General features: G+C 41.4%; 1 protein-coding gene across 1 annotated transcript in view; it reads left to right on the top strand.

Moving 5' to 3' along the window:
* Positions 1-18,182, top strand: part of mfap2 (microfibril associated protein 2) — a 44,789-nt gene that overhangs the window by 19,147 nt on the left and 7,460 nt on the right. The window contains exons 5-6 of the mRNA XM_072586602.1: positions 5,082-5,123; positions 16,106-16,193. Of these exons, the coding sequence (XP_072442703.1) occupies positions 5,082-5,123; positions 16,106-16,193 (130 nt within the window). The remainder of the gene's footprint in view (positions 1-5,081; positions 5,124-16,105; positions 16,194-18,182) is intronic.

The following is an 18,182-nucleotide window of genomic DNA, read 5'->3' as shown; positions in this document are numbered from 1 at the left end:
CCTAAATGCATTGTGGAAGTACCTACACCCCACAGACTGTGGGTGTACAAAACACCAACATACTACCACCTTCTCAATGCAGTTAGGGATGGGCAATAAATGCTGGCTCAGCCAGTAACACTCGTATCCCATGACAAATAAAAAACAACCAAAGTTGGGAGAAAGATTTTCCTCATAAATTAACTTTAAAATGATCTGGAAACAAGATTAGAGTCTTCTGGCACAAGATTAGAGTCTTCTGGCACAAGATTCACATGTTATTAGCTGCATCATGTCATTGCTTTGAACATAGGGCCTCTTTCAATTATCTTTTGAGAAGGACAACAGTTCCAACAATGTGGCATTCCTTCAGCATTATGAAGTATCAGCCTAAATTTTGTTCTAATCTGGAATGAACCCACAACCTCTTGGCTTGGAGACAAATGCAATAATAAATATGATGATTAAATACAACGTGATATTTTCCTTCTGTGAGATGATGACTTAATCTGGACAACTACAATGGTACACATTAGATATGTAAGACTGTTTGCTTGGTTGGGTTTGGAACATGAGGAAATACATAAGCCAGAGAAGATTTGAGTGATAAAGAGAGAGAAGAAATAAAATTCACCTTGCATTTATCTCATGCCTTACATCAGCTCAGTACATACAAAAGAACTTTACAACTAATTAAATACTTTTGTAAGTTTAGTTACAGTCGTGATGCAGAACATTGTGATGAAAAGTGTCTGAGTATCATTTTTAGAGTTTGGATTTTAAAATAGTGGCATGTGGGGTTACTTTTCAAAAGAGTTCAAAAAAAGCTCACACAGTCCTTTTGGAACAGTGACCTTATCCCAGTTTGTGTCAGAGAGCAGGGGCCTCCTGGAGTATTAATGGGAGATTGTTTTATCTGTAGTAGTACAACAGGTGGGGTAAACATTGTGGACCATTAACTTGTGTTTTTTTTTCAGGATAATCAAGCAATGAATTTAGATAAGAAAATCCAGAGATGGAAAGTTATCAGGTAGCTCAGAGGAGATCTGACTGGGTCAGAACCACTCCTTTAGCGAGGAGTTTTTCAGAGCAGTTAAGAGAATACATTACCTAAGTTAAAAAATATATCGTTTTTGCAACTTCCATAACATGAGTATTTGATTAGAAATCTCCAGATTATTAGAAGCTGAGAAAGTTCAAGCTCTCCATTTTTTTGCATATTTATTTAAGAAGACTTCGCAGATCAGAGAAAAGAACTGGGGAGAACCAGCTGAGTTGAATTTCTGTGAAGTCATGGTATTGGGACATGGAAAAGACTTTGTTTTACTTTGTGTTTTAAGGTCTTTCAAATTGTGATCTCTATCTTAGATAACTTGGTTTATTTTTTTAAATGTCTTTAATGAACTTCTGTTGTTAAATAAACTCTGCACCCTTGTGTGACTATGTTACAGTGACCATGTTAATTAAAAATAATATATGATCTATCAGACCAGACATCATTCTGGGGTCTGATTTTGTCTAATATACTATCAGCAGTTTTTAATAATATCATAGATTATACATGGTCTATGGGAGCCCTTTTGTAGTGCAGTAGTAGTGTCCCTACCCCTGGACTGAGAGACCAGGGTTCAAGTTCCATCAGTTCCAGTGGGGTGTAATAACACCTCTGAACAGGTTGATTGAAAATAACGTAACTCTCTGGTAGAATATTAAATGGATGAATTTGGGTTTGCAGTGAAGTAGACTGGAGGATGTTATTGAAGATAAAGAATGTGGGTGACTGTAGAGCCACTTAAGATGGAGAACCATTGATGGAAAGAATGACCTTTTCTAGTTCTAAATTTCTTGTGCATTCTAGTGACCACGCCCTCACCAAAGCAATTGCTAGAAATTCACTTGCCAGACAAATACATACATGGAGGAGATTGGTGTAGAGTCCAGGGATTACTTGGTCCTTTGGTAATGACCTTGCTTTATTCATTCACTTATGGGTTCCAGATTTTTTCCATAAGTAATCTTTCCACAAGTCCAGCACTCAGAGTTTCTGATGGATTAAGTGATAAAGGGCACTGAAGAGACCAAGATATCGCATGTAACATATTACACAAAACCATCATGCCAGTAATAGTCACACCGTATCCAACCTCACACAGATTTATGAAACTCTTCCAATGCTGAGGACTCTGTATGTTAGGTAACTGTACAGGTAGAGATTCCAGGCTTGATTGACATTCTGTGCTGGGTTAGATAATAGTCTGTCTCAGCATCCCTGGGTCAAAGAAGGGAAATACATGAAACAAAAATCTGAAAGAACTGTGGTAGTGGAAATCAAAACCAAAAACAGAAAATTGCTGGAAAAGCTCAGCAGGCCTGGCAGAATCTGTGTAGAAAATTCAGATTTAACATTTCAGATCCTGTGACCCTTCTTAAGAACTAATGGCAGCTAGGAAAGAGTTGGTATTTATACAGAAGGGTGTGTGTGTGTGTGTGTGTGTGTGTGTGTGTGTGGACAGTCGAGAGTGTGGTGCTGGAAAAGCACAGCTGGTCAGGCAGCATCTGAAGTCAGTCTGAGAGAACGAATACCTGCTAATGGAGACTATTAATGGCTGACAATGGTTGTGTGCAGTAGCAGTCCATGTGATGATAACGCCTGGTTGTGGGGGTTGGGATAAGAACAAGGGAGAAGGTGCTCATGCTCTAAGATTGTTGAACTCGATATTTAGTCTGGAAGAATGCAAAGTTGGCAAGTAGAAAATGAGGTGCTGTTCTTCCAGCTTGTGCTGAGCTTTGCTGGGGCACTGCAGCATGCCTGAGACAGAGAGATTGGCCAGGGAACAGGGTGGGGTGTTGAAATGGCAGGCAGCTAGAAGCTCAGGGTCATTTTTGCAGAAAGAATGTAGGTGCAAAGCAGTCACCCAGTCTACGCTTCATTTCCCCAATATTGAGACCACATTGTGACTGATAGCTTTCTTTAACCCATTCTCTTGCTTCCTGTAGTAGAGTGAGCAGGACAATATTTTTCCCTCGCTGCAAAGTGTATTTCAAATCATGGCAGTTGAGGACGAAACTGATATTTCCATTTGCCAAGCCTGACACCGAAAATGGTCAGGCTTCCGTACAAAGAGACGGCATTTGACTGAGGCATTGGAGAAAAGAACTCAACACCTTCAGGACATGAGGCAAGAAAATTGGTTAAAGGAAGTTAAAGGGGATAAACAAAACTCTCAAATACCATGATGTCTAAGTTTTTATTATTCAACAACTTACATTTACCGAGTGTCTTTAACATAAAACATCCCAATCATTTCACGACAACATTGTGAGACCTAAATTGACAGTGAGCCAAAGAAAGAAATGTTGGGACGGTGACCAAAGTTGAGTCAAGGAGATAGCTTTGAAGGAGGGTCACAAAGAAAGACGGAGAGGTGGACAGTTTTAGGAAGACACCTTATGGCATGGATAATGGAAGACAGGACTGTCAAAGAATAGCTAAAGAAAACTGGGGATACACAAGAGACAAGGACTGAGTCATAGAGATGTACAGCATGGAAACAGACCCTTTGGTCCAAGTTGTCCACGCCGACCAGATATCCCAACCCAATCTAGTCCCACCTGCCTGCACCCGGCCCATATCCCTCCAAACCCTTCCTGTTCATACAATGATCCAGATGCCTTTTAAATGTTGCAATTGTACTCGTCTTCACCATATCCTCTGGCAGCTCATTCCAGACATATACCATCCTCTGAGTGAAAAAGTTGCCCCTTAAGTCTCTTTTATAACTTTCCCCTCTTAACCTAAACCTATGCCCTCTAGTTTTGGACTCCCCCACCCCAGGGAAAAGACTTTGTCTATTTATCATGTCCATACTCCTCATGATTTTATAAACCTCAGCCTCCGATGCTCCAGGGAAAACAGCCCCAGCCTTTTCAGCCTCTCCCTATAGCTCAAATGCTCCAACCCTGGCAACATCCTTGTAAATCTTTTCTGAACCCTTTCAAGTTTCACAACATCTTTCTGATAGGAAGGAGATCAGAATTGCACGCAATATTCCAACAGTGGCCTAACCAATGTCCTGTACAGCTGCAACATGACCTCCCAACTCCTGTACTCAATACTCTGACAATAAAGGAAAGCATACCAAACACCACCTTCACTATCCTATCTACCTGCGACTCCACTTTCAAGGAGCTATGAACCTGCTCTCCAAGGTCTCTTTGTTCAGCAACACTCCCTAGGATCTTACCATTAAGTGTAGAAATCCTGCTAAGATTTGCTTTCCCAAAATGCAGCACCTCACATTTATCTGAATTAAACTCCATCTGCCACTTCTCAACCCATTGGCCTATCTGATCAAGATCCCGTTGTAATCTGAGGTAACCTTCTTCGCTGTCCACTACACCTCCAATTTTGGTGTCATCTGCAAACTTACTAACTATACCTCTTATGCTCACATCCAAATCATTTATATAAATGATGAAAAGTAGAGGACCCAGCACCGATCCTTGTGGCACTCCACTAGTCACAGGCCTCCAGTCTGAAAAACAACCCTCCACCACCACCCTCTGTCTTCTACCTTTGAGCCAGTTCTTTATCCAAATGGCTAGTTCTCCCTGTATTCTATGAGACCTAAAATGCAGAGACAGTGTTGTGGGGGCTGGAGAAGGTTATAGAGATAGGGAATACTGTAGGGGCTGGAGGAGGTTTCAGAGATAGGGAATACTGTAGGGACTGGAGGAGGTTACAGAGATAGGGAATACTGTAGGGGCTGGAGGAGGTTACAGAGATAGGGAATACTGTAGGGGCTGGAGGAGGTTACAGAGATAGGGAATACTGTAGGGACTGGAGGAGGTTACAGAGAGGTAGGGGTGAGGCCATGGAGTGATCTGAATACAGGAATGGGATTTTTAAATTTGGAGCATTGGTGGACTCACAGCCGATGTCAGCAAGCAGAGGAATAATGTGAAATGAACTTGTAACAAGTTGGATATTCTCATAAAAATCCCTCCTGCCCACTTCATTTAACAATCATCTTATGGGTCTTGGGAAGATCCTGTTTAAATAATTAGTTGGTGAACTAACTTTGATTCTTTTCTTTTAACAGTTGCAAATTTTGAAACAGAACCGACAGAGCCTGGCCCCCTTGGTGAGTAATGAAATGATCACACATTCACTATGGTTTCAGTTTAAAGAATGCTTGAGCCTTTGTTACTGGTTTACTACAATTTGTTGGCCAGCTTTGCTCCTCATTTGACTTTTCCTTGTGGATATCTTTCACCATTACATCCTCCGAACATGTAAAAATGTTGTGCAGGTTGCTGGTACCAGATTCCTCCTGTCACAACATAGAACACAGGAAACAATGATGACATTTCTTTTGTAAAAGGATTTTACTTTGACCTTCACTACAGGAGAGAATGGAGTCTTGCTTCTTATATTTTGACACTGTTGAGAATGCACCTATAGCAATGCTCAATGTCTGTCTCTTTATATAAGGAGGTGTATACTTGCTGTGAAGATAGCTGACTGGGTTGATTCCTGAGCAGAAGGGGTTATCTTATGAGCAAATGTTGATCCTAAACTCATTAGAGTTTAGAAGAATGAGTGGTAATCTTATTGAATTATATAAGATTCTGAGATTCTTAATAAGGTAGATGCTGAGCAGATGTTTCTCTTTGTGAGGGTTGTAGAACTAGGGCACAGTTTCAAAAGAAGGTGTCTACCATTTAATCGATTCATGGCACAGCTTCATACATGCAGTGGCAGAGACAGGTTTGAGTCCAGTACGAGGCCCGGTGGGGTCAGCAGCGGCTGCATCAGTGAGGTAGGCCTGAAGTGGATACGTGGTGGCAGCGGAGTCGGGTTTGGGGAGCTGCGGTACCCAGTGGCATCGGTGGCGTCTGCATTGGGGAGGTCCAGCGAGGACTCATAGTGGCGAGGGTGTGGTTGGAGGTGAGATGGCACAGAATAGTGGTGACTTTCATTCCAGTGGCAGTGGCGTGGTAAAGGGGTGTTGTACCTGGCCACCAGGCCATGACCCATGATGGAGCACTTAACAAGAAGGACTGTGGGATTGAGCACACTTTCTTTATTTGTTCATTTTTCTGCCTTTATGTTCTATGTTTTGGTTTAATTGTCTGTATTTTAAGTTGGCACCAGCGACTGACGACAACATTTTTCACTGTATCTCAAAACCAAATACACGTGACAATAAATAAATCAAATCAAACCAAATCAATAATATAGAAACAAAAAGAAATTTATTCTCTTGATGGTCTTTCATGTTTTGAGCTTTCTTCCTCAGAAAGCAGTGGTGACTGGATCATCGAATACTTTCCAGGCTGAGTTAGAGATATTTTTGATTTACGAGGAATCATGGGTAATGGAGGGAGCAAACACAAGAAAATGGAGTTAAAGCTACAATCAGATCAGTAATGATCTTAGTGAATGGTGGAGTAGGTTCAAGGGACCAAATGGCATATACCTGCTCCTATTTCTCATGTCCTTATGTTTCCAACTTGATTTCCTCAGTCAGGACCTTGTCTACTGTAAGTGTATATTAGAAGTTCAGTCATGTAGTTAGCCTCAGCATTCTTGATGAAATGGATACAAAAAAAGTTCCTTAACATATGACCAGGGAAGTTGAGACATCTCTGTAGGGAAAGTCAGCAAACTATCTTTCTTGTCAAATCATAGATGTGTATAGAATTTTTCCCCATGCTTATTTACCTTAACGACTGAAGATAATCATCACCAGTGCACCCCTGCAGAGGTTGCATAATGGACAGGGGAGATAGAAGAAGGATGCAAGGAGAGAATACAGTTTTAAATCTGACCACAAAAGAATATTCAAACCAGGAGCCAGGAAATGTTAAATCACTGAATTCCCTCAAAAATGATCGTGAAATCTCCTGTTTAAACTCCTGAATGTGTTGAGGGAGCTACTGGATGGAGAGAAAATGTAATGGCTATTATTGTGCATGAATATGGTGTCAATTGTTGAACTTAAATCATGGATTGGGATCGGAGATGCGGTGAAAAGGGTAAATACTGTCTGGTTAGAATATTCCAGTTTCATGCATATGCAATGAAATGCATTAACTGTGACCTCACCAGTTTGAAATAAATGTTTGAGTAATGGCATTTCTTTTGGGTACAAGTGTGCGTCAATTTGAAAAAAAAAAGTTAAAAATTGTTGGTAGCTTGTGCCTGTTGTTTTGTGGCAGTGTAAATATTGTGATGTGTAGAAAATCTGTGCTTTCCTTGTGTAATGCAGCTTTAAGTTTAATGGAGTGATGATCATTGAGGATATTCATGAATTCTTCTAATTCTGCTTCTGTGTGAATCTAAATATCATGTGTCAACTCAGATACATAAGGTCAGTTCCCACTTTCGTCACTTCAAGAAACCCCTTCTCTCAATTCCTTCCAGGGTTTAATTCCATCCCCAATACACTCCTCCACTGTTACTACTTTACATGACTGCACTACCCAATAAATGAGTTAGTGAGAATAAAAAAAGGAGGCCCCTGTCGTGATAGTCACGAGGTCAACCAGGTGGATCTCATAGAATATGAGCTCCCTGATTGGGGGCTTTAAAATCTGGTCCCATCAGGGAGCCCTGGCTGAGAGATATAAATAGGAATTACTGAGGTTCTGTTCACTCTAGGGCCTGGCTCTGAGCTAGCTGGGGCTGTGTCATGTACAATGCATGTGTAAATAAGGGTAACTTGGTGACAGGATACCGGCCTCTGTGGAGTTATTTCTCCCCCTAAAACCAAAATGTAGTCCCCTACAAGAACAGGTGTGTGTGTGGTAATGTGTTGGGGAGATGGTAGTGTTGGAAGTGGATTTAAACCCTGAAGGAACTAAAAGAAGGTTTTTGAAGTGATGCAGACCGGGAGGTGGTCTCTCTTTAGTTTCTACACTGGGACCATTATTGTTCATATACAAAAATAATTTGGTCTCAGAAATTGAAAACATTTGCAATGAAAATCACATTTTCATGCCATTAAGCTCAGCACCAAAATACAGTAACAGATAAACAGACCCACAGTGTAGACAGGTAAGTGGCAAATTGACTTCAATATGAAGAAGTATAAAGCGGTTCACATTTTTTTAGTATGGATAAAGAAGTATGGATAAAGTATGGATAAAGAAGTGACATACACCCGGGAAAGCAAAAAATAAATGGAATAGACATGAACAGAGATCTGGGAATACTGGATTCCTAAAGGTAGCTCATATGTTGATGAAGCCATAAAGATTGTTGCCGGGAATGGAGGGTTTGAGCTATAAGGAGATGCTGGATAGGCTGGGTCATTTTGCACTGGAGGGTAGGAGGTTGAGGGGTGGCTAGAATAGGTGGCAATAAATATAAGATAGTCACAAACAGATCCATAAAGAATTTAGGAGGAGTGTTGTTACACAGAGAATGATGCCACGTGGAGAAAGATTTTAAATCTCTTACACAGAATTAAAATTCAGCTCTTGGAGTGTGTGTGCGGTGAGGAGGGGAGGGAATGATATAAACAATAGCATAGGCAAGATAGGCCAGTTTGTCCTCTTGGTGCCTTGGGAGTAAAGTTATGTCCAGATCAGACATAAAATGTTAACGATGTACTGAGGGTGAAGGAAAATTTGGTGATTTCATGACTTTTGAGGTGAAAGGAGCAAGATTTAAAAAAGACATGAGGGGAAACTTTGTTTTACACAGAGTGTGGTTTGTGGATGGAATGAACTGCCAGAGGAAGTGGAAGATGCGGGTACAGCTGTAATGTTTAATAGATATTTGGATAAGTACATAAATAGGGAAGGTTTGGAGGAGCATGGGTCAAGCCCAGGCAAGTGGGACTAGTTTAGTTTGGGATTATGGTCAGCATGGACTGGTTGGACTAAGAAAGACTGTAATATTTGAACTTTCAGCTTTGTTTCTTTATTTTCTACTTAAAACTAAAAAGGTGTCACTGTACTATAATTACTACAATGTTTAACTTTCAACTTTGATCTTTCTTTCTGCCTTGTTCTTAAAATTCTGTACCTAGGTACGTGTACCTAAGATGGTGATGTGTGTGGCGAGATTGTGCACTTTTCACTGTACTCCTGTACTTGAGTACATGTGACGATAAAATCAAATTGACAAATCGACAATTGAAGTGTCTTTTCCCTGCTCTATGACTCTATTAGAAACAATGTAATAGGATTATTTTGTAGAATAATTGATTACAAATACAAGAAGGTAATGTTAAATGTATATAAGAACTTGATGGGACTGTAACCAGAGCACTGTATGCATTTTTGGCAATCACAATTACTAAAATGATGCTGAAGTGTTGGAAAATGTGCAGGAAAATGTTATCAGGGATGAAATTAACCATTTTGAGGATGCAATTATCAAGAAATCTGGAGCAGGCTGGAGCAATATTCAATGGAAAAAGATGAACAACAGTTCTCCATTAAAATTAAATAAGGATGGTTATTGTAAGTGATATAGAGAAACTATTCCTGCTTGTAGATGTATCTAGAAAAAGCGGCAATAAATATAAGATAGTCACAACAGATCCAGAAAGAATTTAGGAGGGGTGTTGTTACACAGAGAGTGGTGTCACACGAAGAGAGAGATTTTAAATCTCTCGGCATTGATTCACTTACACAGAATTAAAATTCAACGTCCTAGAGTAGTTGAAGAATGCTGTGTTGATATATTTAAGGAAAAGCACAGAGGTCAGGCAGCATCTGAGAAGCAGGAGAGTCAATGTTTCGGGCAGAAGCCCTTTATCATGAATGTGGGGGAGGGGATAAGGAGGCTGAGAGATAAATAGGAGGGTGGAAAGGCGGTAGGTAGATGCAGGAGGGGGGTGATCGTGATAGGTCAAAGAGAGGGTGGAGCGGATGGTGGGAAGCAAGATGGACAGGTAGGACAACTCAAGAGGGTGGTGCCGAGTTGGAGGGAGGGGCGATAAGGAAACTGCTGAAGATGACGTTTATGCTGTGTGGCTGGGAAGTCCCAAGGCAGAAGTTGAGGCATTCTTCCTCCATTTGGGACACACGCACCAAACAACCCCACCATCCTGTGGCCAACCACTTCAACTCTGCCAGGGACTTGCAAGTCCTGGGCCACCTCCACTGCCAAATCCAAGCCACTTGATTACTTATTTTACTTTCAAGTTTATTCCTAAGATTTTGTACCCATGGGCAGAATGTACAAACTCCACACAGTCAGTCAGCCGAGGCTGGATTCGAACCCTGTAAGGCAGTAGTGCTAATTACTGAGCCACATTCCAGTACAGTCATCTAAAACCTACTCTGTTTCTCTGTTCATAAGCAACTGACTGTTGTTTCCATGCATGACATCAAATTACTTTAAAGAGGTTCAAAACTAAAGGATATTAAAACTGTTTTTCATAACTATATTTACATAAATGGACATTCACAGCTGTCAAAGCAACATTTGGCAATACAATGAGAAACTGCCTCATAAATATGTGCTTCTAAAAAGGTCTGTAGGTTGCCTCTAATTGAATGTAAAGATCTCACTTAATTTAAGAAATGATTTATGAGGATGTTGCCAGGATTGAAGGGTTTGAGCTATTGGGAGAGGCTGAATAGCCTGGGCTATTTACCATGGAGTGTCGGAGGTGGAGGGATGACCTTATAGAGGTTTACAAAATCATGAGGGGCATGGATAGAGTGAATAGCCAAGGTCTTTTCCTCAGGGTGAGGGAGTCCAAACCTAGGGGGCATAAGTTTAAGGTGAGAGGGGAAAGACTTTAAAGGGATCTAAGAGGCAACGTTTTCACGCAGAGGGTGGTGTGTGTATGAAATGAGCTGCCAGAGGAAGTGGTGGAGGTGGGTACAGTTACAACATGTAAAAGGCATCTGGATGGGTATATGAATAGGAAGAGTTTAGAGGAATATGGGCCTATTGCTGGCAAATGGAACTAGATTAATTTGGGATATCTAGTCCGCATGGATGAGTTGAATCGAAGGGTCTGTTTCCGTTCTGTACAGCTCTATGACCCAATGATTGATATATTCCAGACATCTTGAATATGTGACAGGTCTCCATCCAAGATGGCCATCGAATAATTTCAAAACAGTCCAACTGGAGCCAATATTCCAGAGTGAGTCAGAACCGTAATATACATCTGGGCAACTTGTAGGAACAACTAGCAGGAACTCATTTTAATTTCTGCTTTTGCTGCATCGAGCTAGGAAGAATTTAGTAAATGATCCAGTTTTTTTTTAAAAAAAGCATCATTATTTTGTCACAATTGGATTTGATCAAACTCACGCAGAGAAAATAATCATTTGACACCATGAACATATGCCATTTGCGTTTTGCTCAGTGGAATAGAGAGATTGATATGTACTCCAAAAATCTGACAGTTATGAAAAAAAGTGACATCCAGCAGAGTCATACTGATTAAATAGGACATGTTTGAACACGGTCTGAATACTGTTTTAATAAGTGTTTGCCAAGAATATTTGGACCAATCAATTTAGCCCTTTGGAACTATAATATTTGGACAGCTGCTTTCTATATTTTACCCCTTGCTATTAATTTGTATAATTTGGCTTCTCCTCTTTGGACCAGTCCCTCATGTAAGAAAATGCTTTGTTTGGTCCTGGGATTACGAAGTCACACTGGCAATGTCATTCCAGGCACTGCTATTGGTTTAGCTCTTATCTGATCAGAACCATTATGTACTCCCTCCCAGCTTATCATTCAGAACAACTACTTTGAAGTACCCAGAGAAGGCACTGTGCATCCTGTCTCATTTTAAGTGGTATTGTCTGTCAAAGTGCCATAACAGAAAGGTCAATGTCAACCCACGTATTGTCCCATAACAGAAAGATTTTGATGATCATCTCCAGTTTCTGGGTTGGACTTGTATTCAGGAGCCACAATTCAAATTGAATTACATTATCAGTTAAGGGAAGTGTGAAATAAATCAGAATGGTGAAGTAGTTGGCAGTTTAAATGTTCCCTTTGGACCAATGGCATGTTCCAGTTTCTGTATCAAATGACAAGCCAATTGAAGAACTGCACACTCGAATCCATCTTTGCTGACCTCACACACTGTTCAAGCAGTTCAGTGAGGAGCAATGTGGGAGAGCTGGTACCCATCTGAAGGCAGTTACAATTCCCCCGAGCAGCTGGGATCGAGGGATCTAAAAATGGTGCAGCAACAGATCCACTTTGTAATTCCTGAAGATTTGAGCTATAGGACAAACAGTAACTAGTGGATTTATCAGGTTGGATTTTGTCACAAAGGCATAGGTGGTTTTGAAGGCAGGCCTGGAGGCAATCTCTCATCACGGGCTGGTATGTCAACTTCTCCTTCTGATTCTACTTTGGCCTGTTTTCAGGGAGGCAGCCTCTATAGAAGGCGGCAGCTACTTAACTGTGAGCAACAGATAATCAGTTTTAAGCAAAAAACAGAAATTGCTGGAAAAACTCAGGAGGTCCACTTTTGTTTCTAACTTACAGCATCAGCAGTTCTTTCAGTTTTTATTTAGGTAGTCAATTTGGCTGCTTAACGTGGCGATTTAAAGCACTGCACATTGTTATGATTCCAGTTGATATAAGGACTGGACAAGTTAGGCCTCAGAAAGAAACCTGGTTTGGTAGACTTTTTTTTATTTCTAAACATTAGGTCAGTTACACATTACATTCCCAAGAATCTGCCTTGTACCTTTAACACAAAGCAGAAAACATTTAATAAATAAGAAAAGTTTGAATTATATTAAGTTTAAAAGAAATGTTGGAAAGATTTTATGACAGACATCAGGAGAGGATTCAAATTTACATTATTCCTTCTTTTTTAGCAATTTCCTTTCAAATATTTATCTCCAGGGAAGAGTTACATTATCCCCATGCCAAGGTTTCCCACTCAGCCTGACACAGTTTCCTTCCCGCAAAACTCTGCACATTCATTCAGTGTTTTTTTCTTTTGGCTGCTATCTCTCCCTGGTGAAAGATTGGATGTTGGCTTGAAAAGCACAGTCAGGTTGAGCTTGAAAGGAAGGGGACAGGATTAAGTATGAAAGAAACGGAACTGTTCTTGAACATCTTAGCTTTGATCTCTTTGGTAATGAGCTGGAAGAAATTCTGGTTCATGAATCTACGGGTCACAACTGAGAAGCTAGCTAAGGACAGTTTACTTGTTGAAACCTGCTTCTATATTGGAGATAATGTCAGCAAGTGGTATGCATAGGGAGTAGGAGGTTAACACTGCAAGGTTTAGGAGGAGATGTGATGGCTAGATTTGTGCTAACTGCAATGGGGGCAGCTTACTTAGTCTTAGCACTCTGGAGCTGTACTGGGGAGAAAAATCAGCCATGGTTTGATTCCTGATCGTTGCCCATAACCCACATCGGAAGATGGATGCACATCCCAGTCACTGGGTAAAAACTAGTTGTTCACTTTGGCCTGTTGTCTAGAGTCTCACCCATACGTGAAGGCCACAACTCAGCAAATCCTTTCATCTTATTTGTTAACATACTCACATGATAGCATTCTGAATCACAGGTTCAGTTCACGTATTTAGGTTGTATTGAGGGAGTGCTGCAATTCTGAGAGTTGCAGTCCTTTGGCTGAGACATTGAGTATGTGGTTCAAAGGTCTTGGCCAATGTTTGACCCAAAAGGAGCTCCTGCCTGCATGACATTAAGTGCTCTCAAAAATGATTTATTTGTTGAAATTAGTTCAACTGTGTGGGGGTGTTCTGCACAATATGAATACAAATCTGTCTCCCTTTCCGAGTGTGAAGAGTTAAATTTTCTGCTACATTTTCTATTCAATTTCATACTGAAGTCCAGCTTGGTGTGGTTACTATTGCAAGATAGTTTGATCCTTTGATTATCTGGACGCTGGCACCAGTTCAGTCACTGCAATTTTATGCCATCATTTATAGTTGCACAGACTATTTCCTTAAATCTGAATGAACTGTTAGACAAAATCTGTACAGTGTGATTAACCTTCAAAATTTGGCCTTTTTTGAAGAGACTTTCACATGGACAACTTTGTTTTATTTAAACTTGATATTTAGATGTTTACAGATATGTTCCTCAACATCAAATCCATTTGACATTTTTCACTTTCATATATTTCTGCTTTCCTTGATTCTTTGGCTGAAGTTCCTGAGACTGTAGTCTTTTGCCAAAAGCAATTTCCATGAGTGAGGCCGACAGCAATACATGCCAATGTCATGCAACCATACATCATGGAATGAGACCATTTGACCCGCGGTGGCTGTGCCAGCTCTTTGGAAGAGCTGTCCAATTAGTGCCACTACCCTGCTCTTTCCCCTTAGCCCTGCAATTTCTTTTTCCTATACAAGAATCTATCCAATTCACTTTTGAAAGTTACTATTAAACATGACTCCACCACCCTTTCAGGCTGTTCCAGATCATAAACAAGTTGATACATTTAAAAAAAACTCCTCTCTGAAAAAATTATCTTAAATCAGTGTCCATTGGTCATCGACCCTCCTGCCAATGAAAACAATCTTCTTATTTATTCCATCAAATTATAATTTTGAATTGCTCAAGGTCAGCCAGATGCTAGTTTTCAGCCAATTTCATTCATACCATGTGATGTCAAGAAATGGCATTGGATATAACAAAGGCTGTGGCCTCTGACAATAAACTGGCAGTAGGACTGAAGACCTTTGCTACAGAAATACCTGCTGCTATAGTCAAGCTGTTGCAGCACAGCTGCAACACTGGCATTTACCCAATGATGTCGAGAATGGCCAGATATGTCCTGACCATAAGAAGCAGGACTGCTCCAACCTGGCCAGTTACTACCTTATCAGTCTGTTCTCAGTCATCTGCAAAGTGATGAGGCAGTCATCATCAGTGCTCTCAGGCGACAGTTTAACAGCAACATCCTACTCACCAATTCCCAGTTTGGATTCCATCAAGACCAGTCAGCCTATTATCCTCTTCATTGCTTTATTCCTGAGTTTCATTCACCAGGCCTGTACACCCAAGTCCAGGTCATCAAAAAGAGAACTGGCTCAACACTAATCCCCTGGAGACATCATTGTAGTCTTCTATGTAATCTGGAAAAAAAAATCCTGTTAACCCTCGCCCTCTGATTTCTGCTCTTTAGCTAATTTTGTAGCTATGCAGGTATCGCTCCATTAATCATGTGGCTTCACTTTTGCTAATAATCCTGTTAGTTAATAGTTTATCAAAAGCTTGTTGAAAATCCATGTGCATAATATCCACCAGATAAACAACCTCCTCTGTTAATTCCTTAAACAAAGTTAATCAACTTCAACAGCTCCCTTCTCATAGAAAAAGCCAGGCACATTCTGATTCCTCATCCTAGTAGCCATTTTTCATCTATGAATGTGGACAGTCAGTTCACAAGACTATTTCACTATATGGGCACTGCATTCATGCTCAATCTAGTCCCCATCTGTTAAGCACGTTCATGTTCTGTCAGCAGAGACTGCTGTAGAACAACCAGGTTACCTCATTTTGTTTTCCCACGTTTCCAGTTACTTCAGTTGAGAGGAGCAAACGCAGCTCAGTTCGGAGATAACACCTGTCCATAGAACCGTAGAATGCCTAAAGTGGAAGGAGGCCACTCGGCCAGTCAAGTTCACACTGACCCTCCGAAGAGCATCCCAACCCCCCTATCCTATAACCCTGCATTTCCCATGGCCAGTCCACCCCACCTGCACATCTTTGGACTATGGGAAGAAACCGGAGCATCCAGAGGAAAGAGATGGGGAATAGATTAGATTCCCTACAGTATAGAAACAGGCCCTTTGGCCTAACAAGTCCACACTAACCCACTCAGACCCATTCCCCCACCCTATATTTACCACTAATGCACCTAACACTATGGGCAGTTTAGCATCTCCAATCCACCTGACCTGCACATCTTTGGATTGTGGGAGGAAACCGGAGCACCCGGAGGAAACCCACGCAGACACGGGGAGAATGTGCAAACTCCACACAGACGATCACCCAAGGCGGGAATTGAACCTGGCGCTGTGAGGCAGCAGTGCTAACTACTGAGAAACCATGTGGTGAACCAGTTGAATTTGTTTCTACTACATCCACATCTGACCATTAAAACCATGTTTTCTTTCCCTCTGTCTGTCAGATTGCAGGGAGGAGCAATATCCATGCACCAGACTCTATTCCGTACACAGACCTTGTAAACAATGCCTCAAGAGCCTTTGCTTTTACAGGTAAGCACACTTGGTCCTCATGATATACCTTTTTCAGAAAGCTTACCTGGTGTCTTACTTCTGCCTTCCACTGAAACTTTATAAACTTGCTTATCCTTGATGCTAGTTTGCATCTGCTGTAGATGCCACCTTAGGTGTGACTCCCGCTTGTGAAGACTTACTCATTGCACACCCTCTCAGCATAACCTGTGAGCAGCACAACAGCAGCCACTTTGGATATTGCATCAAAGTGTCAGACTTGGTGTCAGGCCTGGTCCATGCCGTTGAGCTGCTTCTTTAACAGCACATGAATGTTCAGAGAAACATTTCAGGTCAGATTCACTTCACTCACTCTGTGGAGCTTGTCTTCGAGGAGTGACACAAACATAACGAACATGCCACACATCAGCAAGTTGACCACCTGAATGAAATTTAGTTTCTTCTCCTTCTCCATTTCCAGGAACATGTGTATCTTGTAGCCAAAGGCTTTCTGTCTTAGTGGGGAGGGAGTGGCTACTTTTTTTTTTAACCTGGCAGAATGGGAACAGAGGTGAGAGGTGTTAAGACTGGGTGATGTATTGACCTGAAGTCTCTTCGCCCCAGCTGAGGCTGCCCATGACTGAGAGGTAGGTGGGGCCTGAATTAATCGGTGTGATAATCATTCATTGCAAACTCCAAGTGAGGCTTGTGCCTTGGTGCAAAATCCATTGGAGAAACCCAGGGGCCAGGGAGGTTGTATTTTTTGATCTTTGGAATTCAGACGGAGGAGAAATGCTTCTCCTGGTCTTGAAATCAGTTTTGAGTAGCTCATGCTCCTACCATCCCACTCTGTCCTTACACTGATTTGTGCAAAGACTCTTGCCTGGCTTCTCACAGCACATTGCCAGGCACTGTGTCCTGAGTCAGCTACTACCCCAGAGCCAAATAACCCTGACCTACCCCACCTCTGTCGTCATTCCTGCCAGTCTTGGTCTGGAGATAGATCTCAAGTATGAAATGGAGACTCAATCTCATTCTGTTTTCCTTATCTTCTAGGTACTTCCCCCACCTGGGGCACACTCCCCGACTCCATGCACTAATCCTGCCCTAGTTTATAAATAGCCCCAATATCTATAAAGAGCACGTCATTGGCCCAAATCGTAGATTCTCTACAGCAGGCTATTTGGCCCACCGACCCTCTGAAGAGCATCCCAACGAGACCCGACCTGTCCCTGTAACCCTGCATTTCCTGTGGCTAACCCAACTAGCCTCTAGCCTGCACAACCTTGGATACTATAGGCGATTTATCATAACCAGTCCACCTAACCTGCACATCTTTGGACTGTGGAAGGAAACTGGAGCATCTGGAGGAAACCCACACAGACATGGGGAGAACATGCAAACTCCACACAGATGGTCATTCAGGACTGGAATCGAACACAGGTCCCCTGATGCTATGAGGCAGCAGAGCTAACCACTGAGCCACAATTCATGTTTAGGCAATGTCAAAGCCAGCACATAACATTACACTTTTAAAAAACCCAGCTTCATAAATAACTGCAGGCTGGTACGTGTGAGGCAGCTGTATGTGAGGTCAAGAACTGCAGGATGAAAGAAATCACACGAGACAAGTCAGAGAATCAGAGATCTTGCCAATCTTAATAACAGTTTTATTTACATTTTATATCTGTTTCACCAAACTTAAGTAGCTCAGTGTCACACTTTGTTTTATAAAGCTCCAATGAAGAATTATAAGACATTTTATTATGTTAAGGTGCTACATAATTGTAAGTTATTATTGCTGTTTTTGGCCAAGGAGCCAGCAGCTTTTACCTCCTCTATAAAACTGTGCAGCACCCAAAAATTTCCCATTGCTCTGTAAGATCTGGTTCTTTGCAATTCCTGCCTTTCTTTACAGGATATTCACTGACCCCAATGTAGAGTCATAGAGATGTTCAACCCACCCATGCTGACCAGATATCCTAACCTAGTCCCATTTTCCAGCACTTGGCTCATATCTCTCTAAACCCT

The sequence above is a fragment of the Chiloscyllium punctatum genome, chromosome 16, assembly GCF_047496795.1.
Source record: "Chiloscyllium punctatum isolate Juve2018m chromosome 16, sChiPun1.3, whole genome shotgun sequence".
In the NCBI taxonomy this organism is placed as follows: Eukaryota; Metazoa; Chordata; class Chondrichthyes; order Orectolobiformes; family Hemiscylliidae; genus Chiloscyllium; species Chiloscyllium punctatum.
Note: the sequence above shows the minus strand (reverse complement) of the source record. Positions and strands in the feature narration are given on the sequence as shown.